The sequence below is a fragment of the Phalacrocorax carbo genome, chromosome Z, assembly GCF_963921805.1.
Source record: "Phalacrocorax carbo chromosome Z, bPhaCar2.1, whole genome shotgun sequence".
In the NCBI taxonomy this organism is placed as follows: Eukaryota; Metazoa; Chordata; class Aves; order Suliformes; family Phalacrocoracidae; genus Phalacrocorax; species Phalacrocorax carbo.
Window position 1 is genome coordinate 56313172 of NC_087548.1, and position 19034 is coordinate 56332205.

General features: G+C 40.7%; 1 protein-coding gene across 3 annotated transcripts in view; it reads right to left on the reverse strand.

Moving 5' to 3' along the window:
- RNF38 (ring finger protein 38) overlaps positions 1–19034 on the reverse strand; it is a 127332-nt gene that overhangs the window by 29354 nt on the left and 78944 nt on the right. For all 3 annotated transcript variants that reach the window (XM_064439510.1, XM_064439509.1, XM_064439512.1), the window contains one exon: positions 1575–1768. In XM_064439510.1, coding sequence (XP_064295580.1) covers positions 1575–1768 — 194 coding nt within the window. The remainder of the gene's footprint in view (positions 1–1574; positions 1769–19034) is intronic.

Sequence of the window (19034 nt, forward strand, 5' to 3'; positions counted from 1 at the left end):
CCCTAATTAGAGCAAAAGCAGGTGTTATTACCCATGAGCAGGTGAGTTGGCCTAGAAAGAGTAACACTTTGTGTCCACAACACTGCAGCCAAACTAACAACTCCTGTCAGACTGAAGATGTCTCTGCACTGAGGTGTCTCTCCATTTGCAGCACAGTTTACTTGCAAGCCATAGGCCACTACCTTGGTAACATCTGACTGCACCTGAATGTCAGACACACATTCATCTCCTACATATCCCATTATTCTCCTTCATCCCACAGCATATCAAAACTGTCTAGATGCAGCCACCTGGCATTTAGCTTGGTAACCACTCTATTTCCTCTGCAGGAGATGTTAATGAACATTGCAAGGAAATCTGTATAAGCTGGCTGAACACCAAGCAAAAATGGCCAAATGTACCGTATTCGAGGCATCTCAGTTCAAGGTCAAAAATGCTTCATGGACCAAACGCCCCTGTAGAGTATCCCTGTACCAAACTGTACAAAAGGCCTAATCTTTTGTCTTCACAATAAGCACTGCAAGTTCACAGTTCAACCTCTTTCTGAAGTTTGACAAACTGTTTTCGAGAGCTCTGGAATTTGAATGCCACTGATTGAAAGCTTTCAGATTGCTGGACTTGAAGCAAACACAGAAAACTAGCATGTTTTAAAGTGTCTTGCCTCAAAACTACCCCAGCCTGATCATAGTTGACAAATTTGATACATGGAATCAGAAGAAAAGCAATTATATGTTTTTAAGTCTAATATTTTATATTCATGGAAAAACACAGACACTTCAATTTTAGTACAAACCAAGCCACAATATTTCTCAGAAGCAAACAGAAGGACAGTGTGTTTTAATTTGCACTAGATGTCTCAGCATTTTTGAGGCAGAATGGGAGGCAATGAAAGCTTCTGGTTTGGATAATTAGTTGAACTAGAATAGTCTGTGGTTTCACGCTTTCCTTTACTACCCATCCAGGCACCAGTTCAACCTGGCCACCCAATCTGTACTCTTCCATGACCACTGGAACTTCTTCCAAAACCTCTGCTTTGAGAGGTTAATGAGCCACAAGCTAAAGCCAATCCAAACTTCTAACTCTATCACATGTGAATCACCGACCTCAGCAACGGTTTGACACTGTGCTAACCTCTTCACTCTCCCCAGACAGTATACCTCATCTTTTATTTAGTTTGTTTTTATGTACGAAAATAATTGTGACTGCAGTGAAAGTAATGGTACCACATCAATAACTCTTAATATCTTTAAAAGTACCCTGGTGAGAAAAATTTTTCCTTGTATTTTTCTAAATGCTTATTGCTCCAGTGCAAAGTGAAAGAGAATCAGGCTCATAATAAAAAATGTTAATGAGCACTCTTGCCTGTGTTGTCTATTCACACAAATTATGGGATGATGCACCAACCTGACTTACTTTCAGTAACTTTTCAGTTACAACTATAATGACTTACAGCTCAAAGGAAATGTTAAGACATTTACCATGTGTGATCTAGCCAGTGCTGCCTGAAATAGACATCCCTTGAGCTGAAATCCAAAGAGTAAGAAATTATTCCCCAATCTACACAGCTGGCTTACCTCCTCCTGTTTCGTGCAGGTGTGTTGCATCGTTCCCCTGAGAAGTGGTGTTGGTTGGGTCGAGCCAAAGGAGGCTGCCTATTTGATGTCATCTCCCATGGTCGCATTGGCGGTGATGGGGCTGGTGATGCTGCTGAATAGTCAAAGACTGAATGGGAAAGGCGTTGTCGCTTGGGACTAGGACTGTCTTCGCTCTATGCCAGTGCAAAAAAAACCAAAACAAACAAAACACAAAACAAAAACAAAACCCACCTCCAGATGAGTGAATTACAATCCATACTTCAGTATTGTTTTGCAACTAGCATTAGGGGGGACTTATTGAAGACTCCACTAAAACACCATGAAATGAAGCACCTCCCTATCTATTATCTTTAAAGCACAGATTGGTGATGGGTCCCTAACCCCTAAAAGAATTACTACTAAGTTACTTTTTAGCAGCATTGAAAAATAAAAATTCTAACATCCATGCAAAACCAGAACCGTATCAGCAAAGAGAATTACATGAAGAAAATAAAGCATAACCTATTTTACATCCCTCCTGCCCTAGCATTTATAAGCTACAGAAGCATGAAAAGATATGTAAGCACAGTCTTTACAACACTGGAATCCATACTTGTAAGTAAGCAGATGTCATATAGAGCTTGCACTCTGCATTGCATCCCTTTCCCATCAGGTCTGTATTCACATAGCTAATCAGACATTTGCCCTGTACTGCAGCCCACTTCAACCCTGCCCGCTCTGCACAGAGGTGCTTCAGCACTCTACTGAATAGTATAGTAATGGTAATTGAAAAGTACTTTCACATAACATGAAAAAAACCTGATCATCAATCTCTAGTTAAGTCTGTGTACTTCACTACAATTCTGCAAGGACAACATAGTGCCTAGTTTTCAGTGCTAGTGATATGAAGGCCATTCACTTCCAAGTAACGTTCTCCCTGTTGGTTCTGAACACAAGTAACTACCTCTCCTCTTCATTGTGTATCCATGCTATTGAATCATTAAATAAAGCTGTCATTCTTCTCAGTAATTCCCACAGGTGCCTGAATCCAGCAGCAAATGCAATGAACATCTCTCCCCTTCACTCCACTATTCTGTCAAAATTATAACACGTTACGCTGTTAACAAGTATAACAACTGAAAATACAGAAAAATACAAGTTCTACTCCAGAGCTCACTGACTGAACATACAAAAAACCAACACATGAACTACCACACTGGATCCATCCTTGAGTCCAAACACCACATACAGTTGTCTGACAGAACACTCCTGGTGCAAGCTAAATTGTAGTATTATGCTGCTCTCCAGTTTGTCCACTCACCACCCACTTCCAATTCACTCTTCCATAGCGTTATTCCAATGAACCAAAATGATGCCAAAGTTGCATTTAATTGCACATGGCTGATGCAGAGAAAACTGAACTTGTCTACAATGGCTTTGTGTTCCTAAACTGCTCCTCTCAGAGCATGGTATTACACAGATCATTAGAGGTCTTATTTCAGATTTACTTGTAGACTAGATTATGGACCTCTTCTGGTTCTTAGCTTTACAGGGACAATTCTTTTTCTGAACATTATCCGTTGCTTCTTGGTAGGTTACCATTGACATATAGCTTATCTTCCAGTGTTCTTTCCAGTGAGAGCACACTCTTTCTTAACACCTAAAAGTTTCGTCCAGGTGTTTAAGAGAAAAAAGGTGGGTTTTCTCTCTTTTGACTTCTGGCCAATTTTACTAAATTCCACTCCTTTTCAGCCCCATGCTTTCAAATACTTTAACAAAAACTGCAGTCTTCCCCTACTATACTTTATCTCAAGCAGTCACTAGTAATGATTAAGGAACAGAAAAAGGCCAAAAACAAACAACAAAAGCATAAATATAAAGTAAATGGGGGTGATCACTTTTAACTCTACATCTGTCAGAACTATTAGCATGGTTTCCTTAGGGAAACAGGCTGACAACGTATCTGCTTGTTGCTCAATCTCTTTTGAACTCCTTAACCAAATGGACTTGAATTTTATACAGAAAAACAGGTAAAAAGACAGACATGTACCTGAAGGTTCATGAAAGTAGATATCCAGACAAAGGGTAACTCTTTTAGAAGGCTGCCCGTCCTCAGGAGCCCAACACAAAAAAAACTGGAAGAAGATACCTGAGAAGTGCCTTGAGAGCAAAGCTTCTGTGAAAGTTATGTATTTTGTTAGATTTCAGATAACCTTGCCAAAGAACAAATCCTAAATAAACTATGCTGCATTTGTTCTGCTATTCAGAGTTGCTTATTTAATCTGTTTTACTGTTGTGATAAAACAAGTCAGAGAGAAGGATAATTTGTGGCCTAACTTGGAGCTTTCAGGATAGGAGAATTTTTTACATCATTATGACTGGAGTCTATTAAGAGAAATACAGATAAATAAGGTATGCTAGGGTCTTGGGAGTGCAAAAGGAGAAGTCAAACAGGAAGGAAAAAACGGGTTTAGTAAAGCTGGCAGAAAATAAACCACTGAAATAACAAAATAAGCACTGCTGTCCTGCTACATTCTCTACCTGCCTTTGGCTGGGGATCTCCCACTGCTACTGGCCTAATTTAAACCTCGTACCTTTCCCAAGTATTAACATTAATATACCCTGTCCTGTAGAAAGCAGTCTTCTTTGGAAAAACAATTCTTTGAACGTGGAATGCACCACTTCAAAGACAGTGGAAATGCAAAATGCTAAGTTGTTAGCCTTCATCACCACTCCAAATTACTAACTCACACAGCTATTTCAATCTCCATAATAACTGCTAATTGCCCTCTGCACTAAGTAACTGTATTTTCACTCAAAAGTGTTTCCCATTAAAATGAAAATAAAAATAAAATCATTTTTAGAACTACATGTAAGTATAGCTTTTAAATGTAATTATATCTTTTTAATGTGCTGAAAAAGAAGTAACCTGAAGCTAAGCCAAACTTATTTGCAGACAAATGTTATAAAAAAACCCAACGCAAACCAAAATTCAAAGAAGACTTGGTGGTTTATCTCAGTTTTTATTAAGAAACCAATTCTCATAGGATGAATGTAGCAAGGTAATACCAGCATGAGGGAAAGTACAAGGAGCTAATCACAGACACATATCCTGTATAATTTAAGAATTGTTTTCATGTCATTTTCAACAAGCGAGCCAGTACAATTTTGCAATCTATGTTATTACTGGTCATTTAGTTCAATAGTTTATTGTAGAAGTCACATTCTAGCTCAAATGGAATCTAATACATAGCATTAGTAGCAAGGCTTGCTAAAGCCTTAGGCCACAAGCTATGAAATTTCACGTGGATACACTCATCATATACTGAGCTTTTACTCAGCTACATGAAGGAAGGACTTGAAATGGATGCAAACCAGAGAGATAAGGTAGTAAAGGACTGGTTACAATGGGTTGGGAATACTGCTTTAAAGCCATTTCAGAAGGTGGACATCTTGAAAGGATATGCTATCCCAAGACTGATCTACTTGGCAGACCAGGCTAATATGAAAACTATGGACCTGGAAACCACTGACTTCGCAATTCAAGCAGCCATCAAGGAATGGCTACATCTCCCAGGAAGTGCATGTCATGCCATCCTATATTCCAGCACTCACGATAGAGGCCTAGGTATCACCAGACTCTTGGGATTGATTCCCAGTGTGCAGGTCCAAAGGTTACACAGAATTACAGTCTTCAGATGAGATAGTATGAGTGGTGGCTAGAGATGTGCGACTTGAGAAAGAATTTGAAAAACTATGGATTGCAGCAGGAGGGGATAAGGGAAAAGTTCTATCTATCTGGGAGCCGAAGAGTAACAGTGATATCCGAGGAGCCTGGCAGTGAGGAACCAGTCTCAGAATGAGAGATACCTGCTCCAAAAGTCATCTTTCCAAGGCCCTGTAACTGTTGCAAACAGGAATTCAAAAACTGGACCAAGTTGGTTTCCCAGCGCCGTGGTATTTCCAACTTCAAGAAGGATAAGATCAGTAACAACTGGTTAGAGTTTTATAGGGACATTTCTCCCAGAGAGCTCTTCAGCACATTACAGTTGAGAGCCAACATCTACCCGATGAAAGAATTTCTAGCAAGGGGTAGACAGGACAGTCAAATTAAATCTTGTTGAAGCTGTCAAGTGGATAACAAGTCCTGCACATGTATTACTGGACACTGCCCAGCAGTACAGGATGCCAGGATTTAAAAGCACAATCACTTATGTGAATTGCTGGCTGGAGAGGCGAAAAAGGAGGACTGGGTAGTATTCCAAGAGCGGCTGCTGAGAGAATGAACTACATAAACCAGACCTGGTATTTGTTAAAGATGACCAAGCCCTGGATGTCAACATCACAGATAGGTATGAAAGTAAATTAATATCTTTGGCAGATGCAGCGGCAGAAGAAGTTAAATACCAACACCTAGAAGATCAAGTGCAGGAAATTACTAATGTTAATATAATAAAATTTATAGGATTTTCCACTAAGTCCGTATGGAAAATTATATCAGGGCAACTATGAACTACTAAAAGAACTCAGACTCTCTACCTCCCGGCAGGAAAATTATTGTCAATTATTGAACCTAGCACTATTCTCTTCAATGGACATTATGCATATGGTTGCTAGTGAAGCAAGAACCACTGTAAAATCTTAATGTTTGATTGTAAGTATGTTACATTATGATATATAAAGAAACTGACCTTTCCTCTCTAACCACGGTGAAAGCAAGACCCCCCTGGAGCTGCCAAGGGTGACAAGAGCTTGCGATAATGAGGGCAAGAGTAAGTAGGGACGAACTGGGGCTCAGTATCATGACGTGTCACCATTCCTGCCAGAACGACAATTTTCACTGGTCTTTACCAAGGTGGATGGGTCACCTATGCTTAACCCAGAATAGGAACATTATATATAACTATATATGTTTGATAGATCGCCATGACCATCAGCAGAAGCTCAGAAAGCAGAAAGGGGAACAGGAAGGTAAGTGGGAAAGAATGTTGGAAGGGAGTGTTATCACTGTAGGAAGTTAGCCCATATACAGTGGGAATGCCCACACCAGCAGCAGGAAAGGACAAGAGAAGGAAACAGTTACTGGAAAGGATTGCCCTGGGAAGATTCACAGTCACAATGACTGGAGGGAAGAGACCCTGTGGATCTTGAAGGGGAAGCAGAAAGATTAGAAATTTTTAATTTTTGGGTAACTCAATTGGATCGTCAGGGACATAGAGGTGAAGCTGAAGGTTGTGAAGTTGAATTCTTGGTAGATAAGGGACCCACATTATCCCTTTTGAATTCTACCAACAGAATTTTAGTACATGGAGTCACAGGACAAACAGAACAGAATCTGAGTAAACCCCTATTAGTAACCACAGGAAACAAGAGTGTATGGGGGAGATCTGAACTGACGGAAGACTCAGTGTGTGTGTTAGGGAGAGACCTCTTGCAGGCTCTAGATGCAGAATTACACCTGACACTTGAAGGGATAGATTTCCTAATCATGGGAATGACTGTAGTAACTGGAAGCTCAAATAATGAACTAAAACCACCAGAAGTATTGAAATATGTACTGACAAAGCTGTGGAATAAAACTAGCATGGATGTAGGATTACTAGTTTCGGCTTCAATCCTTAAACATAAAAACAAAGGGAAGAGACCCCCCTCTGGCTGTGAAACAGTACCCAATTCCCCAAGAAGCTGGTAAGATCATTCAAAAGCAAACAGAACTAATTCCTTGGGCTAAACACCAGTCTAAGTGTGTGTGTGACCACATAATACGGTAAAAAAAGAACAGATGAGATGAAGATGGGGACCCAGGATACCATTTTATACAAGACCTACAGGTAGCTAATCAGCATGTAGTGACTCCTCCTATAGTAGTGCCTGATCCCTCTACCATACTTTTATAAATAGCACACTGGGCAAGATGTTTTACTGTGATTGATCTAGCTGCTTCCTTCTTTAGTATCTCTTTAGATGAGGGCAGCCAACTTTTGTCTGCCTTTATATGAAAGGACAATTATTAACCTGGATGCATCTCCCACATGGGTTTGCAGAATCTCCTACAGTTTTTTCATGAATATTGAGAAATTATTTGAGAGATGTGCCCCACAACAACCCACAGCACTAACAGCAGCAGAAGTTCTCTTTGGGAGACATTTGGTCATACCAGGGACTTGCACCCCAGCTGAGACCAGCCTGTTGGATGGAGATGAACCATTGACCCAGTATAAGTACACAGAAACCATAGAAAGTATGCAAACCATAGAAAATATACTCAGTGGTAGCAACTGGCCCCACCTGAAATACATGAAATACAACCTGGAGACAAAGTTCTAGTAAAGATATTTTCTGGAAAGTCTAAGCTAGAACTGAAATGGGAAGGGCCATATACTGTTTTCCTATGTTCTTACTTCGTTGTTGAAGTTTCAGGGAAAGAAAATTGGATATACCACTCAGATGTCAAACTAGTGAGGGATAGCCAATCAGCTGACAAATAACAGATATCTGAAGATTGGGGAGTAGCTGTTTCAGCCTCTTTGTTTTCTGCTCTGAAACAGATACAACTCGGTAATTAATTTTGGTAGAACTGACTAGTAAAAAAAAAAATCACAGCGTTTTGATAAAACCAACTGCTATTTAATGCTAGACTCCAAGTGTTGTGTGTGGGAAAATCCTAGATTAAATGTTAATATTGTATATGTCAATGTAACTTGTGGAACTACTATGCTGGTATTCAAACTGTCCCTCCAACCACTACACTACCAACTTCGATTCCCTAAAAATGAAGAAGCCGACTCCATAAATATCCAAAACTGGAGATGCTATCAAAAACGTAGGACAGCAACAAGTATTGTTTAATCCCTCATGGTCATTAAAATTACTAGAGTTGGCAATAGAGGTGAATGTTTCCTCCATTAAAACAACCTGTACACCATTCCTAAATACATCCTCTGTGGGGCGGCTAACTTGGCTACATGGACTAACTCTGTCCCCTACCAAATGACTGAAAAGAGTTATGACTAGCATCCTCTCAGGATTAGGAGTAGGACTTGGGGTACTTAATGGTATAGATGCTGAAGTTCTCAAAAACAAACTTAATGCAACACTTAGTGAATTGGACAAACTGGACCACCCCCTAGGATCCTCTTTATTAGCATTAGCTAATCAATGACCATTGTCTGATATAATAAGCATGAATGCTTAATAAAAAGAAACATAGGGAGGGCTGTTGTAGAAGTCACTTTCCAGCTCAAATGGAATTCAATACATCGCATTAGTAGCAAGGCCTGCTAAAGCCTCACGCTGCAAGCTGTGAACTGTCACCTAGATATGCTCATCATATACTCAACTTTTACTTAGCTACGTGAAGGAAGGCCCTGAAACTGGTGCAAACCAGACAGGCAAGGTAACCACAACCCTCAGCAGAAGCTGCATCCGTTAAGATAAGAAAGGGAACGTCCCACCTGGAGACAGAGAAAGGATCCAGTAAGGAGTCAGATCCCCCACCCAAATATTGCTATTGGACCAAACCATCATGAGAGGGGAGGGGAACTTTGCAAGCGTATAATTGCGCAGGAATTTCTTTGTTCGGGGTCCCTCTCCAGAAGCACCCAGCTCGAGCTGTTCACCACCACTCAATAAATTCACCTGGTGTATGTTGTGTCGAGACCCTGCTTCAGGGAAACCTAGGGTCGAGCCTGAGAGGAGAGAAAGCACCTGCAAGTGAGTGCATGTGAGGAAGGAGTTGAAAGGGGCACCCGTCGGCTCAGTGGAGCTGCCCACTGTGAAGGCACTTGTCCTCGCAGTTAAAATCTCAGGTGGTGTGTGTGACTCCCAGAGCGGTGTGTGAATGCTCAGGCTGCGGCTTCTCCTTTAGCATTATTTGTGGAATGATACTTTCCACAGTTATGGTGGTTCTGCAATTCCCCAAACCACTCTAGTTGCATCTTGCTAATATTTAAAACATTCTCTGGGACTACTGCTGCTTTTTACAGCCATTATGCTATCCATTTTTCTCCTGTCCAACAGGCAACAATAATAGAATGTCTGGCAGCTATCAAGAACATTGTATCTAGATTTTAACTAACAAGGTAAAAGCACTACCTTATTTTAAATATTAACTCAACAAAAAGAGCATGATGAACACACATACAGATTAATTCATATTTAAAAGCAACAATATCAGGAAAAAGGCATTAGATTGCTACTAGTAGAAAAAGGAACTTATGTCAAGACACTAAAACCTACAATCTCCTCCCTAAAAGTCATCACTTCACAGACTTCCCCAGCACAGTTTTGCTCTGTTCCTACCTGGGTACCCCATAAATTCTCACAGTGAAATGATAACAAAGGCAATTAAAGAGTATGCCCATTTGTAAAACATCCTTTAAAGGGAATGTACTACTAAAAGCAAAATATAAAGTTGTTTGTTATACTTCTGTATGTGTTTCCTGTAGTTCTATCTAAATGCTGTTCCATTTCATTTGGGATAGACTATATATTTTCTGAGGTGCTTATTTTCCATTGTCCTTTCCCAGTCAAATGATAAACACTGCACACACATAGATGATCAATCATCACAGAAGGGAATTATAACCAAAACAATTGCTGCCAATATTGAAAATTGTTACCAAAACAATTGCTGCCTATAGCAAAAAAATCACTCTCTTCTCCAACCCTCAGCATAGTCTCACTTAATGGTCCTGGGAAGTGCCACAAGAAACTACTCCATACACTCAATCTCAAATTTAGGGAACAAACTACATCGATCCTGCAGCCCATGAAGGTCTTTATCTTAAAAGTAATCTAATACTTGAGGAGTGTTTTCAAGCATAGCCTTTTCCTTATAAGGTTTTACACAGTAAGTACAATCTGATGGGTATACACTACATAAACCTACTAGGCTGACTGGAGATCTGCAGCTGCAGATTTCCTTTTCATGAATACATACTGAAAAGACAATGATTTCTTCCCATTATATAAACTGGTAAACATTAAAGCTTATAAGCATTTTCAAATTTAACTATAGGCACCGAATTGGCTAGTAAACTGAGCATTTTGCATACCCTACCTGCAAAGGATCTATACACTCCAACAGTGATCTGATTTACACTCCAACATTATTAATACTCTGATCATACCTACAATAATAGTATATTCTTGGGCTGAACAGACCAGTAGTGTCCAAATGCCGTAGCATATTCACAGGCAAGGACTAAACTCATTTAAAGCACATTACATAGCTCAGGTTTAGTAAGCTCTGGAACAGCCATGCCCCACGACCCTAGAACCAAGACAAAAAAAAAAAGTCACTTATGTAACTGGATGGAGTCATTGAGGCCCAGAGGGTCTTGTGTTATGGTCTTCTTCCATCTCACCCCCAAAAAGCAGCAAAGACAGAAGTTTAACTTGGATGTGGCATTACAGGTAGAGTTTCCAGGCCAGTTCAGTGTGGAATTGTATTTAACTAACCTGTTGCTCTTGGAAGTGCACTGTGCAACGTAGTTGAGATTCTTTGTCATCAGGTGTGTCTGCACCACAACCTGCCTTAGGTAATGTGTTTTATTCCAATGTCTAATCATTTCACCTAATCCGTCATTACTCTCAACAACAAAGAAATATGAAAGGTGTCATCTCTTCACTACTCGGTCCCTCGCAAAACTGTTAACTCATCATCTATCTCCTACGGAAATCAGCCAATGTCTTAAAAAAATTATATTCTGACACCTTTTATGACAAAAAGTTAATATCTAGTAAAGGGGGAAGAGAGAAGTGCTACCTCCACTGAGGAAAACTCAACTGTTACATACTGTAATAAACACATGCTTAGTTAACAATGATAAAAATGTACATGCAATTATAAACTAATCCAGGATGGGTATTATGGACAGAGCTCTGGACTTTACTGTAGTCTGCAGATCAGAGAAGTGGGAGCACAAATCAGGCTGCAAAGAACATGGGAGTCTTGTTTCCAAATGTGTTTTATTTCTACTGCAAGAACAACAGCAGTGAATTTCTACAGAACTATTGTACATTATTTCTCCGGTTAAAGACCTCTGCATAATACTTAGCTCACAGACTAGTAGGATTTTCTGTATTTGTCTAGAATTTCCAAGCACCTTTTAAGCTATCAAAACACAAAAGACGCTGATGGTTTTTCTACCTCTTTTTAAAAAGCCATGATAAAATAAACAGATGAAGTAAATGCAACAACTATCCTACATTTGCATTTCAGTAAACATGTAATGCTCTATTATTTTCAAAATCTTACCTAAAATATCACTCAGAAGCAGTTCACACAGAACATTTTCATGGACTGTTAGCTCAGTAATACGCTGTAACCGATGCAATAAACTGTAACACTTATTACCTACTCAAATATTTTGAGAGCCACAACCACTATAGTAACCAATTATATCAAACTTTCAGCTTTCATTTCCTCAGGTCTTGTAGCATGTGACAGGCTACACAGGTACATGTAGAGTGATGTAATGGACTGTTTTTATCAATTACCTGTATCATCCCTGAGAAGCGTACAATGATGCCCACAGGTGTTTCTGCATTAAAAAGTTATTAATAATAAAGGTGGAAATTTTTTGAGGAAGCACACTTCATAACAAAACCATTTATTTGGAAGATGTAAAGAAACATATGTACAATCTGAGACAGACATCCACCACCTCATCAAAAAGATCTCTGAAAAACTAATGCTAGCACACTGGTATTATACCTTGGCACTATTAAATAAGAACTGTAATTTTCCAAGCAAGCAGAGCTTTGCTTTAGGAATCTACGAAGTTTTCCTGCATTTATAATCGAAGCCCACAAGAGAAGCAGAAAACTGTATCAAAACATTCTCTACTTTTCAATTTTTACGTTAATGATAAAATGTAACTAATAATTATTATTATGATGAACAAGGAAATAGTGTTTTATCTGTTGGCCTCTGTGTGTGACCGGGGTACTTATTATAAGACTGTTCTTACCTACCTACAACCGCATTTCATCCACCTTTAATGCATTAAAAAGTTAGGTTTACCTGATGGCAAACAAAGGACAACATAGGCCACAGAAGGTGAAGCATTAATTACATCATCTTTCTCTATATGCTGCCAGGCACCAAAGACAAAGCAGATTACTTTAGAGAGGTAGATTAGTCTTAGGTCTGTTTTCCCCAGTCCTTGCCAGCAGTCTGCCAACAATTTACAAAAGCCAACTACCTAGATCTGCAAGCAAATTTTGCTTAAAACACTTTCACAGAAACACTGCCTAGTATGTCATTTCCAGAGCTAAGCTATCAACCTGGTTAATACCAAAATTATCAGTCCCCTCAAACACATTTTCAAAGAGCATTTTGTTTCTCCGAGCACTCCAAAAATAGTATTTCCTTCCCATGTTTAGTTCACATATGTATCAACTGTGTAAGAAATATGGTTTGATCCTTTATCTATCTTTAGCCTAACCAAGGAATTACTTTGGAGAAAGCTATTTGTAGTTAAAAATAAATAACAAGGCTAGTTATTTATACTACTTGCTGTTCCAGTGTATTGTCAAGTCATCACTATGTTAACACATCTCATGATTTTTCACCATGGTGACAGAGCTCTTGATCGCCTGCATTCTGGAGTCTGTGAGTATAAACATCAGATGCCAAAGCAATAAAAGAAACAAACCTCCTCTCTGAACAGCAAGGAAAAGAAACTTAAGGGATGTTATGTGAGGAGCAGGCACCTCCTCCGGGCCCAGAAATGCCTCCTGCAGCACAGTGTTCCCAGGGAGCAGGGTGGTGTCTCCATCCAAGGCTGAGGCTCACAGCTGCTGCCTTCCTGTTTGCAGGTTCAGCCAGTAGTAACCAAGCCTGCAGGTTCAACTAGTAGTAAAACTGAGCATGTATCCCAGACACATAATACACACTGGGCATTGACATGGCTGGTCATATACAGACACACAGACAAGGCACCACCTTCAACAGCACCCACATATGGGACTCATGTAAAGAAAAGAATCGACAGTGAAGTCACCTCCTTGTGGGCTGGCAGAGACAGAAGGTCACTAGTGCAGCACAAGTGACACTCACCGTGTTCACAAGCACATGCATATTCATATTCATGGATATCCCATGTACCATCACAGCACCTTTCCTCACCCAACACCCCTGCCTCAATACCAGACCCCCTTACCTCACCCATGAGTGCTCAACTACCCAGCTGGTTCAGCTTGCTGCTCACTGCAGGCACACAGCACACACACCTTGTCCCAGAGGCACCCCGTGCTTGCAGATCCCCCCAAATACCAGAATAGACCCTCTGCCTGCCTGATGCCCCAGTCTGGTCCCAAGGACCCTCACTCACCAACTGGTCCAGCTTGAAGATGGCCAGCAAGTACAAACACACCCCACCCCTGCCATGTAGAGCAGATTTGGGGAAGATACACTTGCCTCCTCCAGCAGCTGGCACATGGACTGTGACCTGTGGTCCTGCTCCTGCATCAATGCCAAGACTCTCACTCACCCTGGTCCCCCTAAGGGCTGGCTTTGGGGAGACACACCATTACTGCTGCAGGGGCTGGCAGCACTCACCCACCTCAGTAGGTGGTACTTAGACCCCACTTACTCCAGTAACTGACATAAGCCAGGGGTGCCCACAATCATAGTCTGACTCCAGTAGCTGGCACCCAGTCTACTCACACCAGTCCCCCCAGTAGCTGGCACTACGGATATAAAGTCTGTAAGAAACCAATAAGAGAATCTAGAGAGCTACAGCCCCTCCAACTCCTGACACCAAGACCCCCACTCACTCCCACTGCTGGCACCACAGACCTGGTGGTCCCTACACCTCCCGTAAAAGTCCAGTTGCTGGCCTAATCTCCACTCAAGCTGCTCTAATTTAGTCCCTGCAGCACCCATACACACAGGATAGAGAGTGAGATTACACAGAGAGAGAGTTAAGAAAACATCTAATAAAATCAGACAGACTGCAGGGATCAGGCACAGGGCTTGGCCAGACAAGTGTAAAGGCTGGCCACAGTTTACACATGATTGGCCCCTCTTCTGTCTGGCCCCATTTTGTCTCACCCTGGCTCTGTTCCCCTGCACATTGACTCCTCAGCTGGCACAGTCCCACTGACCCCCTCCAACATCCTGGACTCTCAGGTTTGCAACCTTATCAGTCACAGAGTCTTTGTTTGCATGCGGTTCCTGACAGCCCATCAGTTAGTGTGACTGACCAGGTTTGTTTCTTATCTTCGTCTCCATTAACTTTGTCTGCAGGTATGTATCTCCATTTATTTTTGTTTATGGCTTCCCCCTTCTCCTTATAATCTCATTTGACAAAGTCTTTGCTCAAATGATCTCCCTGAAATAAACATTCCCACATTCCACACACCCTTATCAATTAGTGGCTGACCAGTTTTGGTCCTTGTTACTGCCTCCCTTACTTTTTGTTGGTCAGGTTCATATATCAGAATGTCCCTATTTATTCCCCCTTTCCTTATTATCGCCTTTCGGCACTGAAAAGGTCCTTGACCAGACATACTTACACAAGCTGATGCTTGCTCCTTCCACATACCTTTACAGAAATTACACAACTCTTCCACTCATGATACTATAGTCCAGGAAGACTAAGATGAAGACTACCTCTGAAAACAGTAAAAACTAAAGACAATATGGAAAAAACCAACAGCCCCTCCTCACCCCTTGCCATAACCAAGAATATTTTACAAAAATGAAAAGGGTGGGTGAAGGGTGAGAGAAGACTGTTACGGTAAACCAAGATAGTTTGTCTCCCCCATCCAAGTACCGAGATTCCTGAGCACATCTTATCTTGTTGTCATAACCTGGGATAGTTCACTTTCTGTCCCCATCCGCACCTAACTTTTGCATGGATGCCAATCATGGCAGCCAGCTGTGGAGCTGCGGATCTCGGACAACAGCACCCGCACCACATCAGCAATTTCACTAATGAGCAAAACAGGACATTGAGTATGTATGATATATTAATCAGCACAAGTGTTGTTATCCACCCTTGCAGTGCTTTCCCTTGAGCTTCACTCCTGAACAGGGCTCCACTGCACCCCACCATGGCAGTGCTACGCTTTCACTGAAGATAAAGCTGTCACTTGCCGAGTGTTGTGCCTCATCCCCAAGGGATCCACACCTACGTTTTGCTCATTACAGTGGGGAAAAAAGAAACAGGAGGAAAAAAGTTTGATCATACTAACTGGTAAGCTGTCAGATGAAAAGCTCTTGGGGTTTATACATAGAGCTTGACATTTCCTGTTAAAATACTCTTAAAATTCCAGCTCTAAATAAAACTAGAAAGGAGCTACTAAAAAGAAGCAAATATGGGCAATAAATTAAGAACCCTGTGCCACAAGTGGCAAGCATTTACAGATTTTATGGGAAGACTGACTGTTTCCAGGCCTAACTGCTGTGTTTTTTCCAAGACAAAATAATTTAAAAAAAAATTATCTAGTTGTATACAGAGCTGCATAACAAAGGATTTGCCTATGTATTAAGATTTGCCAGCAGAATCGAACTGCAATGGCACACAGCTTTTACTGGCAAAAGCTCTTTAGAGGAACTTTAGCTGACAGAATAAACATCAGCAATAAGAATCTTTTGCCAGTATAATTGGGTTTACCAAAGAATTTTGCTGGCTTAGTCACACTGGTTAATGTTGTGATCTTTTTCATTCTGCCAACTGTATGCCAGTTCAGCTAGAGCACAAAACACGCCTTGCTCAAATTCTGCAGTGTTAGGCAGGATTCAGAACCTCTGCTTCAAGCCACCACCCACCACACAACCATTTTACCTGTTCTCATGAATAAGAGAACATCTGGAACAGACACCACGACTTCTCTGGTAAGAACTGGAAAATTTTATGACTGTTGATGAGCTTAATCTGGTACGACAAAGTGGTAAAGTGGAGGTAAAGTGGGTACATGGTGAGAAAACAAAAATTCTAATATTGCTGTCCACACCCAGCATCTTCCAGGCACCAAATACAAACCCTAGAATGCAAACATTCAAGACAGTGGCTTTAAATAATGCATCAGGTATTTTCCAACTACCCTTGAGATTTTACTGAAACACTTCACTACTATTAATATTCAGAGCTACTTCTTTCTAGCCAAGCTTTGTTTTCAGAGTTGTCACCAAGAGACAACTGGAAACATGGCTGGCTGGGCATATACAAGACAACTTCCTGATGAAGGAACACTAAGGTGGTCTAATGAAAAATGGGCAAAGAAATACAGTCCTTCCCAAATCTGAGAGCTGACTCAAACAAGTCAGGTGGCTGAAAGGAAGGCCAAAGTGAACCAATTCTTGGGGTAGGTCCAAAAGACCTAAGAGATAGCACCTGGAGTACTGTGTCCAGTTCTGGGCTCCCCAATACAAGAGAGACATGGACATACTGGAGAGAGTCCCATGAACGGCCGTGATTAAGCAACTAAAGCATCTCTCTTATGAGGAAAACCTGAGAGAGCTGGGACTGTTCAGCCTGGAGAAGGCTCAGAGGGATCTTTTCAATGCGTACAAATCCTTGAAGGGAAGCTCCAAAGATGACAGAGCCAGGTTCTTCTCAGTGGTGCCCAGTGACAGGACAATGGGCAATGGCACAAACTGAAGCACAGGAGGCTCCATTTGAACCTGAGGAAACACATCTTTACTCTGTGAGGATGACTGAGCAATGGCACAGGTTACCCAGAGAGAATGTGGAGTCTGCTTCCTTGAAGGTATTCAAAAGCCATCTGGACATGGTCCTGGGTAACTAGCTTTAGGCAGCCCTGCTTGCACATGGGGGTTGGACCAGCTGACCTCCAGAGGTCCCTTCCAAACTCAGCCATTCTGTGGTTCTGCAACAGCACAAAGGAAAGCAGTAACTGATTTTCACTCTGTGCTAAACACTGGGCTTTTAGAAGCATTCTCCTGTGAAAAAAGCAAATCACAATTCAAATAGTACTTTGGAGTAGAGCTCTAAGAGCTACCCTTGAGAAACAGAATATCCCTGTGAGCATATATGCTTCCCCACTGAATGCCAGATACATCTGAGTATTTACAATAGGATACCACTTCCCTCTGCACTTCCAAACCGACTGCCAAGAATTAAGAAAATCAATATGTAACTAGTACTTGGGATGAAAATTCCACAAATAGAGATCAAGAAACACTACACATGACTTACTGTTCCTACGGCTATAGTAAAATGCACAGGAAAAAAAAAGTAGTTCAGAAGAAAACCCCTCCTGACGCCCTCTCTGTGGGATTAGAGAGAAAATATTTTGTATATTCTGTATTTCAATTCCTAGAAACAGAAGCTTCGTTAGCAAGGCACATCATTCTGGAATAAAGCCTATAAGACTGCTTCCAATGTACTTTTGAAGTATCAACATGTGGTAAGAAAAAACCCCTAGTAACTAACTCCACCTTAACATGGAAACCAATCTATAATATATATAAAAATGTCAGGCTACGAGTATAAAATTTGCTGTAGCAGGTTTACACTTATCAAGTTTCTTAATAATTTCTGTGAACTAAAGAGACCTTTTGGTAGTGAAACACTGAAAATGTGCATAGTATTTAGTAAAAGGAACACAATTTGTAAAGAGCAAGCAACAGTCCCAAATATGGTGTAAAGAGGATACAAGTCCATTTGGGGTTTTTTTGTGTTTCAAAGCTATGATGGTATGTATCAATTAGACTGTACCACGAACACTCATCAGTAAACTTTCTGGGCCATCCATAATTCACACAGGGTTACTAAGATTAATTCATTATTTACTGACAGTGAGCACAATGGTCAATGGTTTCCTCAGCAACCAGAACCGACAATGGATCTATCATGTGAAGTATTTCTGCAAAAGATCTGAGGCATGCAATAGCAAATTGCATAGCAATAGCATAGAATACATGCCACCAAATGCATCTCTTCTTTTTACTTATGATCAAAACATATTAATAACCTGAATATTTAATTTGTTGTTTGTTTGACATCAGGCTGACAGCCATTTCCAGGGTTTTCTCTGTATTAGTTCCTTCTGTGAAATGCAATTCCCATTTAACTGGATGTTTAGGATCCACCCCAAGCCTAAACTGGGTAAGTTTCACACAGTAAATAATTCAAACAGCTGTAAGAATTTGATTCTTCAGTGTCTGCTTCTCATACCAAACCCTGGAATATTTCTTTGCTACATGTGAAGTTAAAATGCACAAAAACATTTGAAAAAAGTAAATAACTTAGCATCCTGTTTGGTACACTGCAGCCCTCTCTCAAGAGCAAAAAGAAAATAAGAGAATTGTGTTTAGTAGGACTCCACTATTTTCACGTTCTACTGCTCATACAAAATGGACAGTGCAACCCATGTATCACATCTGAAGCATCTCTTCTTCTAATACTGAAGCAGGTTTGAGAATCAAAGAATCACACAGCCATCTCAAAGTTCTTCAAGCTGAATTTTATTAGTATTTGC